This window comes from Budorcas taxicolor, chromosome 11, assembly GCF_023091745.1.
Source record: "Budorcas taxicolor isolate Tak-1 chromosome 11, Takin1.1, whole genome shotgun sequence".
NCBI classification, from domain to species: domain Eukaryota; kingdom Metazoa; phylum Chordata; class Mammalia; order Artiodactyla; family Bovidae; genus Budorcas; species Budorcas taxicolor.
This window is the reverse complement of record NC_068920.1, coordinates 88,060,902-88,088,121: the sequence shown is the minus strand read 5'-3', so window position 1 is coordinate 88,088,121 and position 27,220 is coordinate 88,060,902. Positions and strand designations below refer to the sequence as shown.

At 48.2% G+C, this 27,220-nt stretch overlaps 1 protein-coding gene across 1 annotated transcript in view; it reads right to left on the bottom strand.

Moving 5' to 3' along the window:
- Positions 1-556: 556 nt before the first annotated feature.
- PRKCE (protein kinase C epsilon) overlaps positions 557-27,220 on the bottom strand; it is a 541,807-nt gene continuing 515,143 nt past the window's right edge. Inside the window, exons 15-16 of the mRNA XM_052647681.1 lie at positions 26,450-26,596; positions 557-1,454 (exon numbers count right to left, since the gene is read on the bottom strand). Of these exons, the coding sequence (XP_052503641.1) occupies positions 1,308-1,454; positions 26,450-26,596 (294 nt within the window). The 3' untranslated portion in view covers positions 557-1,307. The remainder of the gene's footprint in view (positions 1,455-26,449; positions 26,597-27,220) is intronic.

The following is a 27,220-nucleotide window of genomic DNA, read 5'->3' as shown; positions in this document are numbered from 1 at the left end:
ACACTGGTAGCGTATCTGCGGGAGGTAACATCACACTCATCGAACGTGGCCACAGGAATGGCCCTTGCATGTCACACAGAAACAATGCTCAGAACATCTTGCCACCCTGTCAGTGTTCCAATAAGTCGCTCTTCAATCTCCTGATACCCTCTACATAACCCATGTTTAGCCTCAGGCTGCTTGTTCCAAAAGCAGATATTTTATATTTAACTTTACACATTTAATGTTTAAAAACCACAACACAGTAGTACTATCATTTGGTAGAAGTGCGCAAAAATCACACACTGCTGCAGAAAATAAATAGAGTTGATGCTGGGGATTCAGGATGAAACTGGAGAGAGAATCTGGGAGCTGAGTTTTGCTAGAACCCAGGGTCTTGACCACTCTGCAGGGTAGCCATGGAGTTCAGGCAGAACTTGAACAACAAAGAGCTCTACTAGTTTCCTTTTCTCTCAATTCAGAGCCCCCAGGTGCCACAAAAGCATTAAGAGCACACACCATGGATGATGATTTTCTCATTGTATATTAGCCCTTTAATATCTACCTGTATGAACACTGGAATTTATTTCTTTTGGCCAATTAGAAAGCAAATTTGATAATCTATTTTTGAAATGTTAATAGAGTTCAAATCAAATTTCTTTTTCTATGGAGAGTGATTTCTTCCACAAGATACATGCTTATACAACTTCGGCATGCCCCAAATCTAAAACCAAAGCAAATGACGATGAGCCATTCCAGAGCAAACCAACACAGGGAGCCAATCAGGGTGTCTTCCGACCTCACTCCTTCCTGGGCACGCCTAGAGGGCGCTCACCCTTGGGCTGAAGAAGTACCAGTCTCTTCTTCTCTTCTGGATAGAATGGCAGAGGGTGGCAGGTGGTGGGTGGGGGACTGGAGTGAGGAGAAGCAAGAATTGTCAGGACTCTATGTTCAAAAACAGAGCCCGAGTCTTGCTTGCTTTTTTCTTTCCTTCTTTTCTTTGCAGTAAAAGACCTGAAGTTCCTTTCTTACCGAAGCCCCCGGGGAGCAAAGCCAGGCTTGCCAACAGACCAAACTCAGCAGTGGTCCAGTGAACTGCTGAGCCTGCACAATTCTGCAGTACTGGTGAGACGAGAATCAAGAGTGCCTTCCGGTCATCAGGTGGAAGTGGGGAGGAGCTGGCCCCGGGGTGAGGGAATGCAATAAATAGAGGGTGGACAAGGGACTGGGCTCCGGGGAGAAGTAGTTCAAGACCATCTGATGGGAAAATAGGAGTCTTCCCGGCGCCCCTGCTTGCAGCATCACCAAACTTCACCGGGAGCGGTTGCTCAGGGCATCAGGTCTTCACCAAAGTAGGAGAAGCCTTTGAATTCCTCCTGGTTGATCTGCTTCACAATGGCTTCGTCCACGAGTGTGAGTACTGGCTCTTCCCGGGTAAAGTCTTGGTCAAAATTATTGACGTCTCTTTTGGTTTTCTGTGGGGAGATAAGAGAAAGCACTGATTCTAGGCTGACCTTCCTCCCCAAGGCCCCCCCACAGGGAGTGGGCATTGCGCTGACCAGCCTCTTGCCAAAGCAGACCTCTAGCTACTGAGAGCAGACATTGAGCTGTTTCAATGAGGTAACAATGAATGGCCCCAGGACGGCAAGGTGACGGAGGACTTGGAAAGGAAGAATGAGGTCAAGTGAGAAGGAAGAAGGGGTGAGAGGTATGATGGAAAAGCAAGGAAGTGGGATTCCCATAGACTGTGTGTGTGCATGTTCGGACATTTTCCCTTTCAGCATCTGCCCCAACCCTCTGGCTCCACTGAGCCCTCCCTTCCTGTGATCCAGGGAATGAACATGAATTGCCCTCCTATGAGCTCTCCAGTGGTCTTTCTTCCATAAAGGTAACCATCACCACCCCCATCACCTTACCATGTCTTTTCTAGATGACATCTTCTCTATACGTAGGGGGATGCATGGAGTGGGGGTTGGGACCATCTTCTGGAAAGCCTGCCTTGATCCTCACCTGCTATCATCCTGAATCCTATTTTGTGCTCCCACATTATTACTATTATTACACTCAAGACACTGACTTGCAGTGAATTGTTAATGCTTCTGTCCTGTCCATGAGCTCCTTAAAGGCAGAATCCTTGTCTGACTCAACCCTGGGTTCCTAGCAGTCCACTAAACTAAGCATCTGCTGAATGAATGAATACATCAGCAAGCCCACCACTGACTCTCTAGGTCAGAAGGACCCATACCTAGTTGGAAGTTCAAGTTGCCAAAATTGCGCTTGTGGTCTGTGTGTGGGGTGGTGGGGAGAGGGCAGTGATCAAACAAACTCTGGGTTTTGGAGAAAATCAGGAAGTAAGAATAATTCTCTCTGCCTTTGGGGGCTCCCTCCTGGGCTGGGGTCAGTATTCCTTTCTAGCACACACTGCAATGGTGAGGAAAACTTTCACAGAATAGTGGGACCTGGCTGAGACTTGAAGAATGAATTACCATCATGTTGTAGAGATGGGAAGAAGGCACCTTGGCAGAGAGAAAGATGGGAAAAGGCAGGAGATTGGGAACAAGAAACATGTGTATACAGGACAATGGGTTGGTCAAGCTGTTTGTGACAGAGTGCAGCGTGGGGATGGCGGGAAATAAGGGTGGAGTCCAACTGAGAGACCTTCAGTACCAAGTTCCTTCTCCCCGGCCATCCACAGCACAACACTGAGATGACTGAAGGAGTTCCGGCAATATTTTTTCAGACACTGATTAATCGGTATTATCCAGGATTAGTGCCCTGGATGATGGAATAACTCTTGTGGTGACCATTATTATTTGTAGAATAAATATTAACATATACTATGTTCTATGGAAATCAGTTACCTAAAAGGTTAGTGATAGTCTGTGTGAAAAAGTAGTCTTGAGACAAAGCTATATTTTGCACTCTGCTCTGGGAGAGTCATCATGCATGTCAGCAAATCAAAGGATGTGGGACACCCTGCAGTCAAGAAAACCTGGCTGATTTGATTAAGGCCAGTCTTCCTCAGACTTGACATAAAACTTTTTTTTTTTCCTTAAAAAAAAAAAAAAACATATATATATATATGTGGACCATTTTATTTAAAGATTCTCTTAGATTCTTCTTTGCTGTGGACCATTTTTAAAGTCTTTATTGAATTTGTTACCGTATCATTTTTGTTTTATGTTTTGGTTTTTTGGCCATGAGGCATGTGGGATCCTGGCTCCCAGACCAGGGGTTGAACCCACACCCCCTGTATCGGAAGGTGAAGTCTTAACCGTGGACTGCCAAGGAAGTCCTTTTTTTTTTTTTTCCTAAATATTCTCTCAATATCTGTCCTGGGAGCAAAGTTCTGCAGAACGTGGTTTGGGAAGTGCCACTTTACAGAGCATCTTCATGTTCGTTTGCTTATTGATCCTTGGAACAGGCAGGTGTTATTATCCTGATTTTACAGATGTAGAAACTGTGGCTCACAGAGGTTTGATCACTTGCCCAGAGTCACCCAACTGTGTTCAGAGTGAGGCCAGACTCAAGTTCAGCTCTCAGCATGATGTGTCTCATGGTGCAGAATATTTGGAGAGCTAGACACTGGAGACATGAGAAGACATGGCCAGGCTCAAATGCAACCAGGAGACCTTTAGGTCAAGCTACTAGGCTGAAGTAAAGCCAGAAAGGCTTGCTAGTAAGCCAGCATGGTGGGAGAGGACTGTGGATCAGGGAGAGAGTGGTACACGGTGAAGTGAACTTGACAGGGGAGTCTGTTTTCAAACTGTCCCAGATTGAGGTCCGAATCAGACAGACACCACGCAGAAGAGATGAGCTAATTTTTCCCATACTGCAGCCCCCATCCATCCTGCTTGGCACCTTCTCTCCGGCCTCAAGCCACCAGAGCTCAGTAGGGCTCAGAGACCTTGTAGGCGGGTGGTGCGGACAGAAAGGGGACAGAGGAAAGCCGCAGGGACGGAAACAGTACTCGCAGCAGAAGGGGCTGTGTGCCGCCCCTGAGGCGAGAAAACTGAGGAGTGGCTCAGCCATTCCTACAAGAGAGCAGGCTCCAGGCCAAAGAGGACACGTTCTCCACCTCCAGTGTGCACAGAGCAAAAGGAAAAGGTGGGCCCTGCATGGAGAGAGACTTCAGAGGGGAACCACAAAGTCCATCTCCACAGTGATGCATGTGGGGCACGGGAGGGTAGCTGCCTGAGGAGAGGGTGTGAAGACTCCTCTCCTGAAGGTCTCTCTCACAGGAGCGAGGGGTTCACTTTGATTAAAGAGGGGTAACAGCATGTGGCCCATGGTGCTGGGGAAGGAGCAGGATGGGGAAGAAGGCGACGGCAGCATGGGAAGCACCAAGTATCATGCCAGTGGGGGCAGGAGGAGAGGGAGTTGGTGAAGAAGACTGGCAGAGAATAGGGCAGAAGAGAAACTCAGTTTGAGCACCACTGATGGTGGGCTATATCCAGGACCTTTCGGGGCAGGACCCCCTCCTTCCAGCCTCCTCTGCACTGGTCATTAATGGGGGACAGGGGCTGGTGTAAAGGGAACCTCGGGAAATTTGTAAAGGCTTTGGCATTGACTCCCCTGTTTAACGTTTTGTGCTTTACCTTTTAATCATTTGAGTCCACTAGTCATGGAAACTGATTTCATTTCCTGAGGTCAACTGAGCATAGTGATGGAGCTAGGTTTCATAGCATGTCTGAATGTCCCAACTTGCTGACTGCCTACCAGGGAACCAGGCTCAGTCAACACAGCTAGGGACATCTTTTTCCAGGTGCATGATGAGCTGGCTTGGGGAGCAAACAAGCTCAGCTCTGGGCTTTCCAGGGGTCCCAGAATCATTGGTGGCATGCAAGCGAGGGTGCCATTCTTCAAGAACTCTATAGAAGAACCTACTTAGCTCATGCACCCCTTATGCTACCTGGTCCAGGCCTTTTTTCCCTTGGAGACATCTTAGATCCTTGTCAGTTATTCATTTCCATTCGTACAACTGACAGTTCCTGACTATTAATTAACCTTCGAGGCTTGGGAGGCTTTCCAGAGCAAGTATCTCTGAGGAAACCCATCCCACGTTAATAACATGTAGGCAGCCTCACATCCTCACGTTTAGAGGACTGGGGACTATATCCTTTACTCACTGGTTTCACTCACTGGAAAGCGGCTGTTTCCCTTAAACAGCAGGTATGGGACTCACGTCCAAGGTTCTGACGGACAAAGTCCCTGTTTACCTGGATCTTCAGTCATCCCCTTTGCCTCCCTTCATGCCTACACACCTGACTCAGCCCCCACCACAAAGCCTGAGAGGTGACACTGGGACACAGGGAACAGCCTTCTAACTCTTCACACCTTGTCTCCTCCAGGAAGCCCTTCCCACACCCTCTGACCCACATGGAGCAGACCCCGCATGGAGGAGGAGAAAGAGCACTGGCTGACCTCCCGTCTTGGTACCGTCCCCTTCCTGGTTGGATGACATTGTGAAGGAAACCTCTTTGAGCCTTGGTCTTTTCATCTGTAAAATGGGGGTGGTCCCAGGAGCCCTACGAGGACTGAGTTAGATGCCAGATGTGCAGCGCCTCAGTGCAAATCCTGACACATAGTGGGCACCCAATAAATGTGAGCTCCCACCCTCTTAGTCTTAGCACCATGTGCGTTGGGCATGCCTCACGCTCAGCTTGGCTGGATCTCCAGCTCAGTCCATGGGCGCCATGAGCTTTGGCGTGCAGGGCCTGAGCTCACACTTCTCTGTGTGCTTTCAAATTTTGAACTAGTGCTGAGCCAGGGCCTACCTGGACATCCTGGTCTTCCTCTAGCCACTGAGATTCTTCCAACAGTGCCCTACTGCTCTCAGAAAAAGCACCAGTTTCTTAATCACTTCTAAGGCCCTTTGGGATCTGGTCCCTGCCCACTTATCCAGCTTTATCTCCTAGGCCCTATGGAACCATGAAGTTCTTTGGACGCACTGGCTTCTTCCTACAGCTGAGCCTTTGATCAGCCAATCCTCTGCCTGGAGCACCCTCTCCCCTCTTTGACTTCTGCCCCATGTCCTCGTTACCTAGCTGACTTCTGCTCACCTTTTCCATCTTGGCTTAGCTATCCTGCCTTCAGGAAAACTTCTCTGTCTCTCCAGGTCTCTTCTTGGGGTCTTGTCATCTCCTCTACTTTTATCACAGCACTTGCCACCTGGGGTATCCACCTCCGTTTGTGATTAATCTGTGAGCTCCTGGGGGCAGGGACCAGGTTGAACTCAATGTTCCATCCCCAGGCTGGTGCACTGCCTGGCACATAGTGAGTGCTCAATAAATAACCGAGAAAAAAGATTGAGTGTGTGTCTCTTGCTACCACTTTATCTAAAGCCACTGAAGTGATCTGGACCTGAGGCAATCTTGGGCCAATAGGTATTCTTGTTTAGAGAAGGCTGAGGACTGACTCACAAAAAGCCCAGAGCAGGGTGCCCTAGCCCATGGCAGCCTGGTTAATAGGGTGTCTTCTGCCATCCGCAGTCAGCCTGGGCCACTACAGTTCTTCAGTTGCTGGTATGAGACAGAAATGGAACAAACCAGGGTTTGGGCAAATCCCATTGAGACAGATAGGCTAAGAGAAGTTTGGGGATTTTGTGGGTATGTCCCTAACCCCTGCTATTGGTGTCAGGGGAAAACAACACTCCTCTTCCCTTTGGCTTCCTTCAGAAGTCAGGTCTTAGATCTGAGAGGTCTAGGGCTGACCTGGGGGAGGGCACACTTCTGGCATCTGCAGTGGGGGAGTGAGGCAGTGCTTATGGAGACAGAGTTATAGGTCACTCTAGAGTCTTTTGAGAAATTGCATCTAAGAGGCGAAGCTGGTGGACCTGTCTGTTAAATCACCCTGAGGCCGTGGAGGGCTGGAGCCTCAGCCAGCTGTGGCCATGTTTGGACTCCAGTGCGGACAGGGGCAGGCTGCCTGCATGCTTGCTTCCTGTCTGGCTGGCGGAGTTCTTTCAGAGCCCTCACTGAACTGAAATCATAAACACAAGCTTTCAGAGAAGCCAGTGATTTCTGCTTCCGTCTTCATCTGATTATGAGGAGATAACAGATGACTTTGTTCTAAAGTGTCGAGGAAACTCCCTGGTCTTACAGGCCGGGGCATGGGGCTATAGTCACCGTGCTGGTCCCAGACCACCTCTTCATCTGTGCCTGGCGTGACAGCAAGGACACATAGGCAACAGAGTGACCACAAGCCGGGGTCCTGGCCCCATGAGTGTGACAAGAACCTGGGAGACAAACTGTTCCTGAGGGGACACGCTGTCTCAATGCGGTGTCCAAGAACCCAGCTTTCAGGTTCCAGCTCGCTCTTGAGTCTCCCGGCCTCCAGCCTCCCTCCAGCTCACCCTCCTTTCCCAGTCCCCGCAGCACTTCCTGGAACATGCATCCCCCACCTCCTAGTATTTTTATGTGCGTCACATTTTCCTCTCATATTCCTCAAGGTACCTGTTGCAAAGCAGGGCACACAGCAATCCCTTCATATTCATTTGCTCAAAATCCTTTTACTCACCATAAAAGTCAAACTCAAAATGCCTCCTAGCTTTGAAATGTCCCAGTATGCTTATCTAAGCTCTATTTTCTTTGAAATGTCAATATGCTTATCTAAGCTCTATTTTCTTCTTTTAAATATCCTCTAAGGAAAAGGAAACATGAAAATAATTAGAATGCTTGCTCAATATCAATTAACTAGATCTTTAGATAGATATATGTATTCATTCAGTTCAGTTCAATCGCTCGAGTGTCTGACTCTCTGCGACCCCATGAACCGCAGCACGCCAGGCCTCCCTGTCCATCACCAACTCCCAGAGTCCACTCAAACCCATGTCCACTGAGTCAGTATTAATTAAACCCATATATTTTCAGAGTATATATGTACATCTTTATACACATGTTCACCTGTGAAGTTAGATGAACTAGGAATGTGAAACTGCATAGTGTCTTGCCTGACAAAAATAGAGTTGGGACACAACTTCAAGTTAACTATCGTTTGCCTAGAAATTTCTCAACATGTTCTTCTATCCCTTTCCCGATTTTCCTTATAGAAAACAGAGTAAGACACACAGAGGGCTGCAGTGGAACCTTTCACAGCACCTATCTTGCCAGGGAGGTGTTCTACCATTCTTTAATCCATTTCCTTCTTAGAATGTGGTGGCCAGAACTGATGGCTTGGTCCTTGACTCTGTTCTGGGCAATGCTAAGGGCAGCCAGTTTCTACTTGGTGGAAACCCTCAAACCATTGTCTAAGATGGTGTCAGTGTTTTATCATTTATGGAGTAACTGTGATAACACAGTGATGCTCTTATAGCTTTACCAATCCAGTTTAACCTTGAATGAGTTGACCCGTGTCTCCCTCAAAAGCTATGTTGAAATTCTAAGCACCAGCGCCTCAGCCTTATTTGGAAATAAAGTCTTTGAAAATGTAATCCAATTGAGATGAGGTCAGCAGGGTGGGGCCTAATTCAGCATGACTGGTGTCCTTATAAGAAGGGGAAATTTGGACACAGAGCTCAGACATGTACAGCGGGAGGACCTGATCAAGAGACACAGGGAGAACGTATGTGAAGAGTGGAGGGCTGCAGCCACAGACCAAGGGACATCTGGCACCACCAGAAGCTGACAGAGGCAAGGAAGTCTTCAGGTTTCAGGGGGAAACCTGATCTGCAGGCACCTAGATCAAAGACTTCTCACCCAGAATGATCACATTTCTGTTGCTGTAAGCCACCAGTGTGTGGTACTTCACGGTAGCCCCTGGAAACTAACACAAACCCCAATCTTCTGAAATGGACTTTTCGCATCTGAATGTCACCCTTGACATTTAACCTTGATTTCCTCGGATGGTGGGACTTATTTCTAGCCTGTCAAGATTACCATAATAACGATTCTGTGATTTACCTTCCTGGATCTCAGTTTCTTTACCAAGAAAGTGGGGATAATAAATCTACCAAGCTTGCTGATTGCATGACAGCATAATAGTAAACCTCATGTAAACTAGAGTTTACTTGAGAAAGTACTATATGAATGTCATTTTAATTCTGTCATCTAGCTCATCTGCCATATCCTTCAGCTTTGTGTTGAGTTGTTTTGATCGGGACCATTTTTAAAGTCTTTACTGAATTTGTTGCAATATTGTTTGTTCCATGTTTTGTTTTTTTTTGGCTGCAAGGCCTGTGGGATCTTAGCTCCTCCACCAGGGATCGAACCCCCACCTGCTACCCCTAGAAGGTGAAGTCTTAACCACTGGACTGCCAGGGAAGCCCCCTCCTTCAGCTTTTTGTCATTCTAAAATTTGACTGCCATGCCTCCCCTCTCTCTATCAAGATGCATATACAAATATTGCATAAGGCAAGTTCAGGCTCAGAACCCTCTGACCTGCCCTCTACAAACAGCCCTCTCATAAAGCTGACAGAACCAGTCTCACCAACACACTTTGCGGGTATGGTTGTTAAATTCATTGTTAATCAACCAGCCATGGTCACTTTTTCCATCAGGTTCAGGAAGATGATATCAGAGACTTTCAACTGTCTTGCTGGAATAGAGATACACAATGCCTGCAGCATTTCTCTGATCTATTAGTCTAGAAATGAAGTTAACTGGCTCCCAGCAATTATCATTTTCCCCTAAGTGTCCACAAACCATCTTCTCATAAAACCTTCTAGAAATCTGCTTTAATCACATCCATCTCAGAGTATCCCAAACGTCATTTTCTCTCTTTTTGAATACTGGGAGCCTGTTTGCCCATCTCCCATCATTTGGTTCAGTTCAGTTCAGTCGCTCAGTCGTGTCCGACTCTTTGCGGCCCCATGAATCGCAGCATGCCAGGCCTCCCTGTCCATCACCAGCTCCCGGAGTTCACTCAGACTCACGTCCGTCGAGTCCATGATGCCATCCAGCCATCTCATCCTGGGTCGTCCCCTTCTCCTCCTGCCCCCATCCCTCTCAGCATCAGGGTCTTTTCTAATGAGTCAACTCTTCGCATGAGGTGGCCAAAGTACTGGAGTTTCAGTTTTAGCATCATTCCTTCCAAAGAAATCCCAGGGCTGATCTCCTTCAGAATGGACTGGTTGGATCTCCTTGCAGTCCAACGGACTCTCAAAAGTCTTCTCCAACACCACAGTTCAAAAGCATCAATTCTTCGGCACTCAGCCTTCTTCACAGTCCAACTCTCACATCCATACATGACCACAGGAAAAACCATAGCCTTGACTAGACGGACCTTAGTCGGCAAACTAATGTCTCTGCTTTTGAATATACTATCTAGGTTGGTCATAACTTTTCTTCCAAGGAGTAAGCGTCTTTTAATTTCATGGCTGCAATCACCATCTGCAGTGATTTTGGAGCTCCCAAAAATAAAGTCTGACACTGTTTCCACTGTTTCCCCATCTATTTCCCATCAAGTGATCGGACCGGATGCCATGATCTTCATTTTCTGAATGTTGAGCTTTAAGCCAACTTTTTCACTCTCCATTTTCACTTTCATCAAGAGGCTTTTTAGTTCCTCTTCACTTTCTGCCATAAGGGTGGTGTCATCTGCATATCTGAGGTGATTGATATTTCTCCCGGCAATCTTGATTCCAGCTTGTGCTTCTTCCAGTCCAGCGTTTCTCATGATGTACTCTGCATAGAAGTTAAATAAGCAGGGTGACAATATACAGCCTTGACGTACTCCTTTTCCTGTTTGGAACCAGTCTGTTGTTCCATGTCCAGTTCTAACTGTTGCTTCCTGACCTGCATACAGATTTCTCAAGAAGCAGGTCAGGTGGTCTGGTCTTCCCATCTCTTTCAGAATTTTCCACAGTTTATTGTGATCCACACAGTCAAAGGCTTTGGCGTAGTCAATAAAGCAGAAATAGATGTTTTTCTGGAACTCTCTTGCTTTTTCGATGATCCAGTGGATGTTGGCAATTTGATCTCTGGTACCACTGCTCTATTCCGTCAAATCCCAACCACCAAACAGTGGACCTGGTTAATTCTTTGCCAACCTGAGAGGTAACTCACCTGGGCCTCTGAGATGGCTTTTAACCTCAGCTGCATAACAGAACCACCAGGGAACTTTAAATGAAAGTGATGCTACCCCTATCCCAGAGATTCAGTGTAACTGCTCTAGGATCTGGCCTGGGTGAGTTATAGCTCCCATCTGACTTCATTAGATATAATTCATTAATGTACTTCACATGGGTTTCAGTTCACCTAACAGTCGTTTCTGCCCTAATCTTTGTACAATGAAGATATTTCTCTTTGGGAAAAAAATTAGAGGCAAAATAACAGCCTTGTTATTTGTCCTTGTTTTCTCCACCCTGCCGGTGCATCAGAAACAAACACGCATCTGTATGGACACCTGGGTTTCAACCCCTATCTCGTGAACTGGAATGTCCAGGCTGGGGCCCAGATCTGGTGTTTTCATTTTTCTTTTTTTAAGCTCTGTGAATGATTCTGATGTGCATCCTGGCCAAGCCCCTCTGTATAAAGATCAGTGGATCTTTCTTCCTTCTTTTTCTTAGTTTCAAAAGGCTACTTTGTTGTCCAAAAGCCTGTTTAGAGGCCTAACTGTTCCGGATTCAGCTTTCCCTCAAGGTCACACAATATACTAGCATTCCTTCTCAGTTCCGTGCCATTCTTCACTTAGTTTATATTGATTGGTCTTTATAAAATCTGGGCACACAAGAGTCTACTGGCAAGCCACACTAGTTTCTTTAGATATTGCCCTCTGAGAGGCAGAATAACCTAGTGATTTAGCATGCATGTTAAATATGGTCTTGGGTTAATCATGCCGCCTCCCTTGTGCCTCCGTTTCCTCATCTGTAAAATGGGGATATTAGTAGTCCTCATATACTTGTTATAAGGACAAGTGAAATAATGCATTTAAGCGATGAGAACGGTACCCAGCAGAGAGTAAATATAAATTGTTAGTAATGCTTCTTTGCCAGTATTGACCCAACAGTATGATGAGAACAAACAGCATCATCTTTTGGATGGTCCGTGGTCTCAGGTCATAGAATAATTGTCGTTTCACCAGGGCAACCAGTGTGCGCTCATTTCCTACATAATCCAAACACTAGAACTCACCAGCCTACTCTGAAAAGCTAAGAGCGGGAAGTGTGGCCCACCCAAAACGACCTTCCTGAATCTTTTATTGCCTTCCGACCCTTGTTGGTTTTTCCTCATTTTCACTGTATTCGCATTTACAGTATGTGCTTTTATACATCCTGGTGGGCTATCTTTAAACTTTCTGGAATAAAGTAAGATAAGAAAAACAAAAAGGAGAAAGAAGATGAATTTTACTTCCAGCACTGCTGGCTGTGACATCATTTATCCTTTTCTCTGTAATGAGCAGGGGTGTGCGTGTCCACGGGGAGCTGTAGAGACAGGGGAAGGTGTGCAGTGCGTGCCTCACCCACTGACGCTGCCTTCAAGGACACAGACCCTCCCTTTCCAGGCCTTCTGAATTCCCAACAAATGCCCCAGATACATTTTAATGCTAGATTTCCTAATTTTTGCCAACTAAGTCAATTAAAAAATAGAGTAGCCTGGCTGAATGGGTCGAACAGTCCTCCAGTTTGTGACCTCTATTTAGTAAAGTTGTTTCCACATTTCAGGGGAAAAGAAGATCAAGACCCATTTGCTTTTTAAGCACAAACGATTGGCTTCATGGCATTTAAAAGTGGGAAGCCACGTGGCCCCCGGCCACTCTCTGGTCCACTGGAGACAGTCATGGCAGCACCCTGACCTCTGTCGCTGGCACACGGAAATGAGGAGCCACCCAAGTGCCAGGGCAAATGCCTCCACCTCCATAATCTGGTCCACAGCCTCATCTAAACTTTGTCTGAGGGAAAGTGGCTTCACTCTCAAGTGAATTTAAATTTAAATGCCTATTTAAACGCATTTTTTACTTTTTTATTTATTTAAATTTTTTATTTTATATTGGAGTATAGTCGAGTAACAATGTTGTGATAGTTTCAGGTGAGCAGCAGAGCAACTCAGCCATACTTATACACATATCCAACCTCCCTCAAACTCCTCTCCCATCCAGGCTGCCACCTAACATTGAGCAGAGTACCCTGTGTTACACAGTAGGTCCTTGTTGAGTATTGATTTTAAATATATAAATGTATTGATTTTTTAAAAATGGACGAAGTCTCTCAGACCATCAGGCACTCTGAACAACCAACTACAGTTGAATTCTATCAAATCCACTGCATGATGGAATTCAACCATTTCCCCCTCTCATTACTGTTTGCCAGACTATAAAAAAAAATCCACAGTTTTTACAAATTCTATTTGAAGAGTTGCATGGGAAACTCCAATCAGCTACCACTAACCTCCTCCCTCACACCTAGCTAATACCTCAGTGATCAAAGGAGTTTAGCCAACCATAATTTGTCTATAAACTGGGAGTTTATAGCGGTGTATAGACTCATTCTGTAGACTAATGCTGAAGTTCAAATACTTTGGCCATCTTATGTGAAGAGTTGACTCATTGGAAAAGACCCTGATGCTAAGAAAGACTGAAGTTAAAAAGGAGAAGAAGGTGGCAGAGGATGAGATGGTTAGATAGCATCACTAACACAATGGACACGAATCTGAGCAAACTCCAGGAGATAGTGAAGGAGAGGGAAGCCTGGCGTGCTGCAGTCCACGGCGTCACAAAGCGTGGACATGACTTGGCAACTGAACAACAATAGACTCAGTTCTCTGTGATCTCCTTTACAGGGAAGGGCAGTTATCCCTGTTATAAAGAAGTTGTTACCAAACTTGGAACACTTGCTACGGTGCTTTTAAAACAAAATTTTGGGACAACTACTTGAAGGTTATTTGGAAGTTGGGGCCAGTTTAGAAACCTACAGAGCTTGAAAGGGGACCCCAAGACACAACTCCCTGTACCCCTTGCTCCCACAGAAGCAGGGAACGTGGTCCTTGATCAAGTGGGGAGTTTGTTGAGGTGACTTTCAAAGCTGCTTCTACCTGTAAATTCCATGGCTCAATCATTTAAAGTAAAAGTAAGGTATTTCAAGCAAGACTTCTTGACCTGGGTTCCCACTCCCAGGGCATGGGTGGCACATTTTCTGTGAGGGGCCAGTTAGTGAATATTTTAGGCTTTGTGGGCCATGGGGCCTCGGTCACACCTACCCACCCCTGCTGTGTGTCTCAGAAGTGGCCCTAGACAAGGTGCCAGTGACTGGGCGTGGCTGAGTCCCAGGAACACTTTATTTATGGACACAGACATTTGAACTTCTTATAATGGTCAAGCGTCACCCAGCATTCTTCCTCAACCACTGAAGAAAAATGTAAAACCCATTCACAGTCTGAGGGTTGTACAGAAAGAGTCAGTGGTCGGACTTGGCCAGTGGGCCAGAGTTTGCCGACTGCTGTACTACAGAAGGGACTTCAGGGCTTCCTTGAACCTCCTAAAATACAGTGACGCATGTTGTGTAGACGAGCATATTTGGGTTTTCCTGGAGGAGTTCACTGTAGCAGGTTCTGGAAGGGATGCTGACTTCACTGCTAAGTTAAGAACCACAGATTGAAAAGCTTCCCCTCATACAAGGCCTGAAATTCTCTGTGGAATAACTCCCTGAGGAACCACAGAGAGAAGAAAACCCTGAGAAGCAGTTTCAGGACTGGAAATGTCTCCCCTTGGTCTAGGCCTTTGCACCATGGAGGTTCCAACACAGAGTGTCGCCTTTGGCCCCTTGGAGCTCCACGCGAAGGCTCCCTATGAAAACAGCTGGGAGAAGTCCTGACACAGACTATGTAGCCAAGGCTGTTCCAAGACCAGGTGGAACCACAGTCACTGTATTTCTCTGTTTCTTTTAGGGAAGGAGACATTCCTGGGCAATTCTGGGGGTGGTGTTGGCACCTGCCTCCTGAAACATTCACAGCTTTCCAGCCTCACAGGTTTGCCCAGGTCCACGTGTGGGCACACTGTTGGCTGTGACTATTTGCCTTTAAAACTTGGTAGTGAAAATACAGAGCATACATTTCAGCCAGGATTCACTTTGGCCCATGTGGTTATATGCTGCTCATGTCTGCATCATCTGTACAGAGCTCACTGGCCCTTGACGAGATTCAGATTGGAGTTTTAAGTGGCCTAGAGGTGTCTCCAGGTGCCCCAAGAATCTTGGCTCGCTGGCGAGGCAGGCAGGGTCTCGGGGCAGGCTGGGACACCTACACCATCTGTCACTAGTGGTACCCGGCTCACAACCAGTGGACCCTGCTGAGTGCCCAGGTGATGGCCCAGAGGGAGAGCTCCTCTCACACTGGGGAGCCTGCCCCTCTCCAAGACCGGACATGAGAGGAAAGGAGTGTCTGTTTCCCTCTCAAATACTGCAAAGGGGCTTGAAACCATCCCTGAGCCCAGGAGGCTTCCATTCTGCTGCTAACAAGAAGGGTCTATGAGCTGCTAATGTGGGAAAGAAATGTCCCTTCCTAGGGAACTGTGCCCAACCCAGGCTGGTCCCCCTCACATACCTGACACCTCCCTGTGCCCCTCTTTCCCAGCCCTCCTTGTAACCAGGGCTAAGAAATGACTTATTTGTTAACTGTCTCCTCCACAGACTGGACATTGGGCTTGGGTGTCTGTCATGCATCACCAGCACCAGCACAGGGCTTGGCATGGCCCAGTCCCTCCACGTGGACAACATAATAAAGCACAGCAACGGAGCCTTCTCTAGGCTGTATTACAAAGCTTACCTGTCTGATGTGTTTAACCTCACACCTACCCTACGGGGAGGCAGTGCTGCCACAGCGGCCACTGGAGACCAGCACACAGCTTGCCCAACGTGTGCCAGGTGGGGGAGCCAGGATTAGGTTCAGCCTGTTCTGACTCCGGGCTGTGTCCCTGGAGTGTGTCATCCTGCCTCCCACTGAGAGGTATCACTGTGGTCACCTGTACAAGAGGCTGAGGCTCTGAGCCCAGCCCGGTGGGCAGTCACTATCTCTTACCAATAGTGTTGTTGCTGCATTTAAAACCAACCAACTGATCAATAAGCAAAAATTGCCTTCCGCTCTGAGTCTCTCATAGTGCATGAGGCTGCCATCCCCACTAGACCCTTTGGGGTCATTTCTTCGACATGAAGGGTGAAGAGGAGCATGGTCCTTTGAAATTCTTCATTATGACCAAGAATAGACATACATTTTCTGTGTAACCTAGTGAACATCACCTCACTCCACCACCCCCAAGTAAAGATGCAGCTCGCTACTCTTTACCTTCACTCTGTGTGACTCAGTCTGGGTTCTAGTCTCTCTACTTAGTTCTTTTCTACTGTACCCACCCTAGTCAACCTGATCCTAGTCTTCATTAAAAATGTTTTCTGCCTTAACCTTCTAAATTGATTTTACAACCCACTGAGGGGAAGATCCAAAAGTCAGGTAAAGGGGCACCCAGCAGGGTGTCTGGAACTGAAAACGTGTAGGAAATACAAGGTTGATACCCAGGAATAAAAAGTCTTAGGAGGAGACAGCATGCTACCTGCCCTAAGCCTGAGCCCCCGGGCCGGGCTCTGCAGTGAGCTGGCCCCATGCGGCAGGGCGTGCAGCAGCAGGGCCCGTGGCCGCTCCCACTGCAAGTGGGCAGACACAGTGGCAAAGCCAGCCCCTCTCTGCCACTAACCATGGGGCCCTTTTTCATTCATCATTAACTTTTCAAAGCAGTGTCATCATTGACAGCTGTTGAGTTTAGCTACTCTAAGGATGCTTTTTGGTACACAAAGAAGAAACTTTCCAATAGGTCCTGGCAAAAACCCTGGTCCTCCACTGACCTGTCTTTTCTCCCCATATTTATGAAGATGCCCTGGATGGAGATCAAGTTCTCTTGGCCCAGGGGGAAGAGATGGTATTATGGCTCTGCCTACTGGCTTTAAAACAGCAACTGTAAACACTCTAATAGATGCCTCTCAAGTCAAGACGAGGTCACCCACCTTCTCTTACCATTCACAAATTTCAGGTTTCCTAATGCAGGATCTTATCACCCCAGATTCCTAGGTGGACACCAGAACAGATCTTAGGCCATAAAAAGTGAGACGAGAACTTAGAGATGGAACTGGGAGAGAAACATTCTCCAGAAAAAACACTGGTAGAGCTTCGTTCATTCATCCCACACAGGCATACTGAATCCCTACTCTGTGCCAGGAGTTTTTGCTAAGAACACAGCTGTGAAAGAAAGGGAAGCACATCGCTCCTCTAACACCTGAACCAGAGCTTGCTAATCGTCGCTGTAGGGTGATGGGCACATGGGGATTCTACTTTTCTTGCTACTTTCGTGCATGCTTGGAATTTTCCATAATGAAGAGTTAAACATATGAATCTCACACACTTGATGCTGGGTGAAAGAAGCCAGACATAAGAGAGTACATACAACATGACTCCATGTACGTGAGACTCAAGGAAAAAGAGAAGTCTCCTCTCCAGGGACAGAAAGCAGATCAAGGGCTGCTGGTGGTGAAGGCATCTGGGAACTGCTCGGACAAAGAGGTGCTCATACATTCATGTACAGTGGTTACATGGGTGCATCCATTTGTTAAAACACACCAAAATGGACACTTTTAACAGGTAACTTTTAGGCTCTGTAAATGCAGTTATAATAAAATTTAAAAATCACACAGATCCCTGCCGGCACAGAGTATGTTTACATGGAATAGCTGGCGCTGGGAGAAATCTGAGGGACCACATAAGTCTCTCACTTTAAGGAAAGGAGCAGAGAGACTCTGTCTTGTGCACAGACTCTCACAGTGGGGACCTGGACCCAGCCCTATCCAGTGATTTCTCTTTAGCTCACTGCCTGTGACATACAGCAGGGGCTAAGTTCTGGAATGCCCTGCTTTGGGGCTGATGGTATTCTGAGTCATCTGGTGGAACACCCACATCCCAGGCGCCTGGGTACCTGTAGCCTGAATCCGTAATGTCTCTCTAGGAGGACCAGCAATCCTGTTGTTTCCAGCAATAGTGAGGCGCCAGCTACTTAGGGGGAGGAGGAAGGAGTGGCTGAAGTGCCCAGTCAAGGTCTGGTTTATTTTCCAGGTCACCTCAGCTGACAATCCCCACTCCAGGCTTATCTGTCCATCTCCCTGCTTCAGGCAATGATCATATCTCACTGTCCCCATTATTTTGGCCCCTCCTCCACACCTAGCTGGGCTCACACACCTGAAATACTCCACTGACACCCAAGCTCTGTGCTCCAAGAAAACTTCTTTAGAGGTGGAGTAGGTCCCAGAAAGGAGGAGCCCAAATAACACGCAGGCTCGGAAGGATGCAGGCCAGTGATCCAGGCCTTCTCACTTTCTCTCTTTAAAGAGACTGAGGTTGATGTGCAAACTTAACAAACCTTTACAAACCCAATGTGTGTTTGCTAGGCCCCAGAACTCTAGGACAATGTTTTAGCAAATGCCAGCTTGAGGGCTGGAAGACAGAGCCCACCCATGAGAAAAGCTTAATGTTCTGCTGTTACTTAGACGCATGTTACCCAGCCTCTGACCACTGTGCCTCCACACCTGGCTGCAGGACGACCTGAAGCCTTGTCTGCAGAGGTGGGCAGGTGGGCACTGCTCATCCACCTATGTGCCACCCCGGATGGGACCATCCACAGGATGGTGGTGGGAAGTGGCTCCCGTGACCCACACAGGCCTGATCGGGGAGGAGGCTGTCTTCTAAACCTCAAGACTCCGCTCCCAAAGTTAAATCCTGGATTTTATCCTGTTGTGGTGGCTCAAACGGTAAAGTGTCTGCCTACAATGCAGGAGACCAGGGTTCGATCCCTGGGTTGGGAAGATCCTCTGGAGAAGGAAATGGCACCCCACTCCAGTACTCTTGCCTGGAAAATCCCATGGACGGAGGAGCGTGGTAGGCTAGAGTCCACGGGGTCGCAAAGAATCAGACACGACTGAACGACTTCACTGTCACTGTTTTCACTTTTCATAGTCCTCGGGGATTCCATGTTCAGTATCTCCTCCTGCCAGCTCAGCTCCTTCCGTCACATGGTGACATGAAATTGTTCTCTGTTCCTAGGGGGTTCTTTCCTTCTATGTTTACATTCCCTGCACCCGGGGCATCCCACAGGACACAAAGCACACGCTCACTAAACACTGGCTAGAAAGAGCCGCTCTGAATCCTGCCCTTCTCTTTTCCCTGTCATGCCTTTTCCCAGGTAGCTCTCTTCCTAACCCTTCCTGGCGTTCTCTGCCAAGATCCAGCAACTCTCAAGAACCTTCCCTGATGCTCCTGCCCTTCCCCACTTCAGTCAGGAACAGCCTACTAGGTCCCATGCTCCCAGATAGGATGTGTGTGTGTTATCTTAAGTGCTCATGGGGTGGAAAGGAGATTAAATTCAATATGCACTAGTTTGGTGAAACTACGAAGATGAATCCCAATGTAACAGCTATCAAGTCATAAATAAAAACTTTAGAGCTTATGGAAATGCCCTCCCCTGGGGCAGGGGGCTGGGAGGACCAGAGTGATACACACATGGGCCCTCCAGTCCCTGGATACAGGGATGCTCCTGCAGTCAGAATTCTCTGAGAGAAATTTACTGTGCAGAGTCAAAGAAACCCCCCTGAGGCTGTTTAGCTTAGAAATACTTGGGAAGCTGTGACTGCTACCATTTCAGGGCTGGGACACTGAATGTCACACAGCCGTGCTCAGCAAAGGGACAGTAAAGGTTGGATGATGGCAGGAACAGTAAAGGTCATGGGCAAATTCACTGAATAAAAGGTGGGGAACCTTGGGATATTCCAAGGGACAAAGGGCTTGAATACTGGTGTCCAGGGTGGATCACTGTCTTGCAGCTCCTCCTTCCGAGAAGTCCCCCAGCTCAGACCAGTGGCTATGCCAGCATTAAGCCCCAGGAGGCTCTCTGGCAGAGTCTAAACTGTGTTCTCTGCTAGTCTTTAGATGGCTTTCTGCTTGCGATGGATGGCTGCTCCCCTGCACACAAGGTGTTACCCTTCATCTGAATGCCTGGTTCCTCCACCAGTTTAGATCAGAAATCTGGTCCAGAACTGCCTCCCTCAGCTTAGACCCCCACTGTCCCCACCACCATCAGCATCAGCACCAGCCCCAGCACCCCTGCATATCAAGGACTGTCCTAATCACTTCACATCACCAGGTTTTTCCCTCCTGACAGCAATCCAGTATGGCAGATTTTATCATCCCTGTTTCATGGATGAGCAAAAGTTCAGAGAAATGAGATGATTTTCTCAAGATGTGACAGCCCCAACTGGAACCTGGTTGTATCTGATTCCACATCTCAACCTTCAAATATTAACATCACACCACCTCCTGCAATCCTGAACTCTCAATTCTTGGAATCTTGGGATAAGAGGAAGAAGGGCTATAACAGGCTGGGTTGGGGGTAGTGAATGGAAAGAGACAGCAACTAAAATTTATCGAGAATCTGTAGTACGCAAAGCATCTGAGGTTTGTAAGCTAATCCTATAGTAACTCTGTGAGCGGGTATTCTCAAGCCCATTATACAGATAAGGAGGTCAGGGTTCAAGAAGGCTAGAGGTGAATTCCTAGGTTCATATGGCTGTCCTATGAGAGCAATTTTATTCCCACCAAGCTCCTCTGGGGTGACAGCCAGTGCCCTGTCCACTGCACCATGCCACCCCCTGGGCCAACTACCAGAAACAGGTTCCTGGACTTTTCCCACGCCCTCAACCCTGGGCCAGCACCCTGGCTCTTGGAGGGACTCTGCAGCTTCTTGGAGGCTAAGAGTTGTCACTCTGGCATGGACATAGGCCAGTCGGCTGTCCTCATATGTCTGTGGGACTGACTGGGCCCCGCTCCTGCCTGCCACGTGGAAGATGGGGCCAGCCTCTCATGGTCTCTGGGGCTCTGTCTTCAAGATTCACACTTTCAGGAGGTCTTCAGCTGGTGGCTGGCTTTAGTGGAAAGGGTTGCCTGTTCAGCAGGGCTCCTCCTCTGGCCGCTGCATTGGTGAGGGTGTGAGGGTCTCAGGCCCACTTCCCAGTTTTCTCTCAGCACAGCCTGGTCATGCAGGAGCATGCAGGAAGGGCCTCCCTTGAGGGTCCCGCCATGCAGTGTGGATGGCTGGATGGAACAGATCATGAGGTTGAAAGGGGCCTCCGTGTCACCAGGCCTGAGGGCTCACCTACCTGGAGAGACTCCCCATTCTGGAGGCCTTACCTTAAAGAGGGACATTCACACTGAAGCAAACTTGAAAAGAGAGAACATGTACACAAAGAGAAGTTTACTTGGCTGGCATTTCCCTCATTGTTTTTGGCTTTCACTGAGGACAGGTGGGCTGTTGGGAAGGCAGATCTTTCCCTCCTCCACTGGCTTTCCCCCATTTCAGCGCTGAAGCCATAATCTCTGAGCCTCCTGCTTCTGGGGGGCAGGATGGGAGTATGCAGGAGGAGTGCTAGTGAGCAAAATTCCTCCAAGATCTACAAGGTCAGATGATGCCCTTCAACCACACCAAACACATCACTGCTGTCCCCTGTGGTCCCCAAGGAAGGCAAGCCCACTAGGAACACAAAAGCTAAACAGGCTGCTTTTAATGGCAGCAAATGATGCCACTGTCTTGGAATCAAATCCCCAGTAAGACAGATGGTGAATTCCACATTAGAGAGTTTTTCCAGCATCAAAGGTCAGAGATCCAGCTTTGCTGGTTTTTCTATCCCCCCACCCACCCACTGCTGTATGCCCTTGGTTGGAAGCAAGCCGCCCCAGAAGAACTGATTTGAGTGCATGATGGCACCAAGTCTCCAGTTCGGTGTTAACGGCACATCGCTTGTACATCAGTAGAGTATGGGAGTGGAGAAAGGGTGGACAGGAGGAGCATAAAAAGGAAAGTGGAGGAGGGAGGATATACAAGATAAGATAGCTGGGAGGAAAGATGAGAAGGAAAGTTCCACGCAGAAGCAAAGGCCACTGAAAAATGTCCTAGGGAGGGGTTAGCACAAAGGGGTGAAAACCTGAAGGGAGGGAACCCAGGAAATACTGACAGCTGGTGAGTCAGGGCAGGGTTTAGACAGGGAGGTTCAGGCGCCAGGCAGCAGAAATCTCAGCTCAGCAAACATCTCAGGAAGGCAAAGGCCTGGAGGGAATAGCAGCCAATCGAAGTATGTGATGGAACCTGACCAGAGGCCAAATTCCAGCTATGAATCTGGACAATCTCCTCAGTGATATCTTTAGAGGGGCGAGGCTTCCTGTGGAGGGGATGGAAACCAGTTCTGGAAGCTGTTCTCCTACCATATCCTCAGCCCTTGTGTGGGTGATCCAGGGACCCCAGCCTCCAGCTGAGCCAGCATGGGCAGAGTGCAGTTTGCTGTGCCCACCTGTGCGTAGGGCCTCTGTCTGTGTGGGGGAGTGGGGATGGTTAGGAACTCTGGAACACAGGCCACTACGTTTTGTCTCTGCATAACTCCTAGACTAGATGATAGGACCTCACTCAGTCTGTTTCCCCAGCACCCACTACCAGACAAAACCAATTCCTTCCTGAATCAGACAGGCAAGATGCCTGCCCTGCCCACTTCGCCCTCCGCCAACTGCCCAGGGGGCTCAGATTCAGTAGGGCCAGCAGAGCAGTGGAAAGCAGCTCTTCAGTAGGCTCCTGGGGACTGGTGGCATCCTGGTGAGACATCAGCAGGGCATGGGCAGGGAACAAGTAGAGCAAGCCCAGAACAGAGGAGCCCCAGAGTTCCCTCTGGTGCCCCAGGCTCTTGACTGAATACCCTAGAGATCTTCAGCCTGATGAAATGAGGAGTCCGTGCATAGCTTTCCTTGCTTCTGGAACGTATGCCCAGTGTCTTCTTTAGGTCACCACCAAGGTGCATAGCTGGAGATGCTTGATCACAGACTTGTCCCCTCCCTTCTCACAGTGGCTTTTTCCCTTTGACTTGGAGTCTGTCCCTAAGATCTAAGAAACTCCCATAGTCCTTCGCCGCTTGTGATCCACCACCTTGGCCACTTGTTCCCAATGTCAATCCAGTTTTTCCTCCTTTCTCTGTCAAAACCATTCTTCCGTGGTTCTCCTCAGAAGGCATCTGGTGTGTCCTTAAGTTATGTGACACCTGAAGCCCACGGAGAGCTTGTCCTGTGTTGGAACTCCCTGTCCCATGAGCAAAAGATGACGTCTATGGGGACACACTTCAGCTTCCCAGGGTCTCTTCAATGACTTCTCATGTGTGGCTCTGTCTGTGGCTTATACTGATATAGCTTTTGGAACATAGAGCCCTGCTCACTGCTGGCATCTGAGCCAGGCAGGCCTCCACACCCCCAGGGAGAATCCTGAGATGGTTAGGGGAGGTGATGGCTTATAAACACCTGTGTGATCCACACTGGTCCAACTAGGGCTTTCAGAGATAAGATACAGTATATCCGTCATTGCAGTGGGCTTTAATTCAACTTAAAACTTGTTTCTATTATACATAGCCCACAGATGACTCAGGATGATGCCATTAACATTTTTCAGAGAAGAGTTTTCAATCAAGGGACAGATCTGGGACATCTTTTCAACATGCTAACCAGATGAAGACTGTTCTTTCCCAATTTTAATATTTCTCTGGAGAGAAATCTCTTGTCACAAGGATATAATTGTGATCAGAGATCTAAATAACTTGAATATATCTTGACTGCCCTATAGCTGAGAACTTAGTAAGGGTCAGCATCACTCAGCTCCAAATGTGACCAGCAATACCTCTCGTACAATGTAAGTTTCCTTTTTTATCCTTCCTTCAGACGATGTTCTAATTTCTTCCTTCAAACTGAATTCAAACCAACCAAATAAATGCCCTCTCTCCTGACCCCCCCCCAGTGTTGAGAGTGACTCTGGAGGCCTGTGGGGGGTGAGCAGGAACATGCCCAGAGGGTCATTTCCAAGGCAATGACGACTCAGTCTCTAGGAATGCTAAACAGTGGGAACGTGCTGGGAGCTCCTGGATGGCCCCCAGAAGCCTACTTGAGCCCCTCAGCAAAGGAAGCAAGTAGAGTCCTGCCCTCTGGTCCCAGGTTGGGGCTGTCGAGAGGCCCAGGGAAGGGAAGCACCGGGCTCTTGCATTCTGCATGGACAGAAAGAACCCCTGACCCAGGATGGACTTCTACTGCTGATTCCTGGGGAGCCATCACCCCCTGTCCACAGGAGTACCCAGCACCCACACCCCTGGCCAGGGCCAGGGCTACAGCTAGCAGAAGGCTACAGCTCAGCCTTCTGGTTCATGTCCCCCCACCGCCCCCTCATCTGTATCCTTGTCCATCCTGTGGGCCATAGAAACTGCACATCTGTCCTTCCTGCCCTCGCCTCTCTCTGGGAAAGCCAGGGACTGCTCCAAGTGTCCCTGCTCTCAGTTGTGCCCTTTCACTGCGCTCAGAGTTCAGACTGGAGGGTGGAAGCCCCAGGAATTGCTGGGGCTTTGGGAAGAGATCCTGAAGACCAGCACTTCTTGGGGCTTCTTTGGCTATCTCAGAGTAATTGCCTCCACTGGATCCGAGTGACAGTCGGCCACCAGACCACTCCAGAGAAAGATTCTGCTCCATGGATTCATCCTTTAAAGCTTCCTTGTGCCTTTTACCACAAAGAGCTTCCTGAATTCCGTGCTCCCCTGTGGGCTCTCTGCAAAGATTCCCTGTCTGCCTTTGTCCCACCCAGACCCCGGTTCCTTTCATACCCCTTGCTGATGATGGTCCCATGGGGCTTGTCCCCTCCAGCCTGTACCCCTAGGAGGGGCTGCTCCTCCAGCCATGCCCCTTTGCAAGCCTAGCAGGAAGTCCTTTTGTTGACCTGGCCTCTAGATTGGAGTTCAAGTCATTCTGCAGACCTGCACTATCTGACTGGGCCCTGTGCTCATCCTGGGTTCCTCTTTGTTGGGCCTAGATTCCTTACTCAGGTCTATTTTCCAATTTTCTTTGGGTTTGATCAACTTAGATTAAACCTAAAATAAGTTTCTCCTCCTCTGCCTGGCCTCTGGTCTCCTGACCGCCTCATTTTGTCTGGGGAAACTTGTCAGTTTGTCTTGTTCTAAAAGACCACCTGCAGAGACCCTAGGGATGAGGTGGGGCAGCCTTGAAGCAGGCTAGCATGTGCCATAAGCCCTGTTCTGAGCTAACATCACAGGCTTAGAACAGCAGGCCCCAGAGCTGTGGGTGATGTTATCAAAGAAAGAAGGTAAACCTGAACTTAGCCTGTTCCAGGCTGTGTGTCAGCCAGAGAAAATCATAAGAACTCAAAAGGAAGCAAACAAAGAATGGTGATGGGACTATGTCCAGGGACCGTCCACCTGCATGCTCTTGTCTGGCCGAGGCCTGGATCACACCCTTCAGCTGAATCTTACCCCAACATGAAATATTTCTAAGATCCCTGCACTGTCAACCATTCCCCCCCAGAAAACCTCCTGGAATATACTGGATTTCCTCTCTGATGATTCCCAAGGCACAGGAGGGTCTTTTTTATATATGGAAGTGATGGAGAAGGAGTCCTCTGACAGAATGTGGGGTGACTGAGGGCTGACTGGATAATCACAAGCCTTCGCTGCCCAAGACCCCAGCTCCACCACTCCGGGGCTCTGCCCTGTAACTTCATTACACAGCCCCCCTTCACTCCCAGAACACTAGCTAGCTGGTTACCCAAAATTTCATCTAAATGATTGCTTCATCAGGCTAGGATGCAAGAGAACTAAGAGTTTCCCCTTACACACACACACACACACACACACACACACACACACACACGGATATGTGTGCATACACATGCACACGCATGCTTACACACCCACTCTCTAACTTTAAGGAAAGCACCTCTGACCCTTTTCCCTTCCAGAGGCAGGTCACTGCTACAATGTGGCCTCTGCTCTCTGAGTTAAGCCTGGACTCGACAGGCCTATTCCTCTTTCTAACCTCAGAGCTTCAAACACAATGATTGCACCTTCCTCTGACTGGCATGGTCACAACAGGCAAAAGGACCTGGAAGAAGTATGTGCTGAGGCTGAAGAGAAGGCAGAAGGGAGAGTGGGTCAAAGAAGGCAGAGACGAGGTCTAAAGAAATGGCATCTCACAGAGCCAGGCTCCACGGGCTGCTCTGGGGACAGTCCTCTTCAAATGTCCCCCTCCGAGTCTCAGCCTCAGGCTCTGGGCTAGCTTCAAACAATGACTGCGACTATCACTGAGTTAGTATTTTTCTTTAAATTGACTCATTAAAAAAAAGTTTATTTATAAAGAAACTTTGTATCTCTACCACACATAGAAAATCAGTATTACCTACAATTTTGGTCAAGATAAATAAAATTTGATTAAAGTACAAAAGGTTCCTCTGTGTCCCATGTAAGTCATCATCTTGGTTACAGCTATTGGTTATGTATCTTTGACAGTAAACCTCCAGGGTCAACGAGACTCTTTTAGGGCGTCTCTTGGTGACCTTCTGCCCTTGTCATCTTGGTTGTGAAATGTGCCCAGACCCTCATCTCTGTGCACAGATGACATGCCCACCCTCGGTGTGCACAAGCTACAGGCCTACTTACAATGCGAGGTTTGAAAGGCGGCTTGATCTTCTTCTGCTCCAGGAGCAGCCAGTCAATCTCCTTGAAGAACGGGTGCTGCTTGATGGCATCCTCACCGTTCTGCGCCACCACGCAGCCCAGGCGCTTGTGGGGGTTCTTGGTCATGAACTGGGGGGATGAAGACAGAAAGAGAATCAGGAACAGAGGCCCGGCAGGCACAGGCACTGAGGGGAAGGTGGAGTTCAGCCAAGGCAGAATCTTTGTCACCTCCCAAGCCCACTTTCTGTACTTTCAGGAGCTTCGCCCCTCAGGGTACTCTTTCATTCTTAAGTAGGACTTACTATGCGCCGGCCACCGCTCTACACATACCATATACATATACTGACTCATTCCATGCAATGCAGCCTTCTGAGGGACTAACACGATCCCTACTTTATAAGTGAGGTAGTTAAGGCTCAGAGAAGTTAATTAACTTGGCTAAAGTCAAACAGTCAGTGAGGTATCAAGTCAAGATTAGGAACTTAGACTTTTTCTAACCCTCTGACTTCCCCTCAGATTCTTAACTCTTCTCATCAGGGAGACTGAAGTATGATAACCTCATACTAAGAGGTCAACAGCCCTTTTGGAGGTAAGGAAAGAAGACCAGATATTCATATTAAGGTCAGTTTTCAAAGGCACCTCCTCCCCTTTCCTTTTCCTGGATGTAGGCCCTCCTACTAAAACAAAAATTTTTTTTTTGAATTTGTAATTGCTAGCACAAAACCCAATGTAGATTAACAGATAAAAAACAGG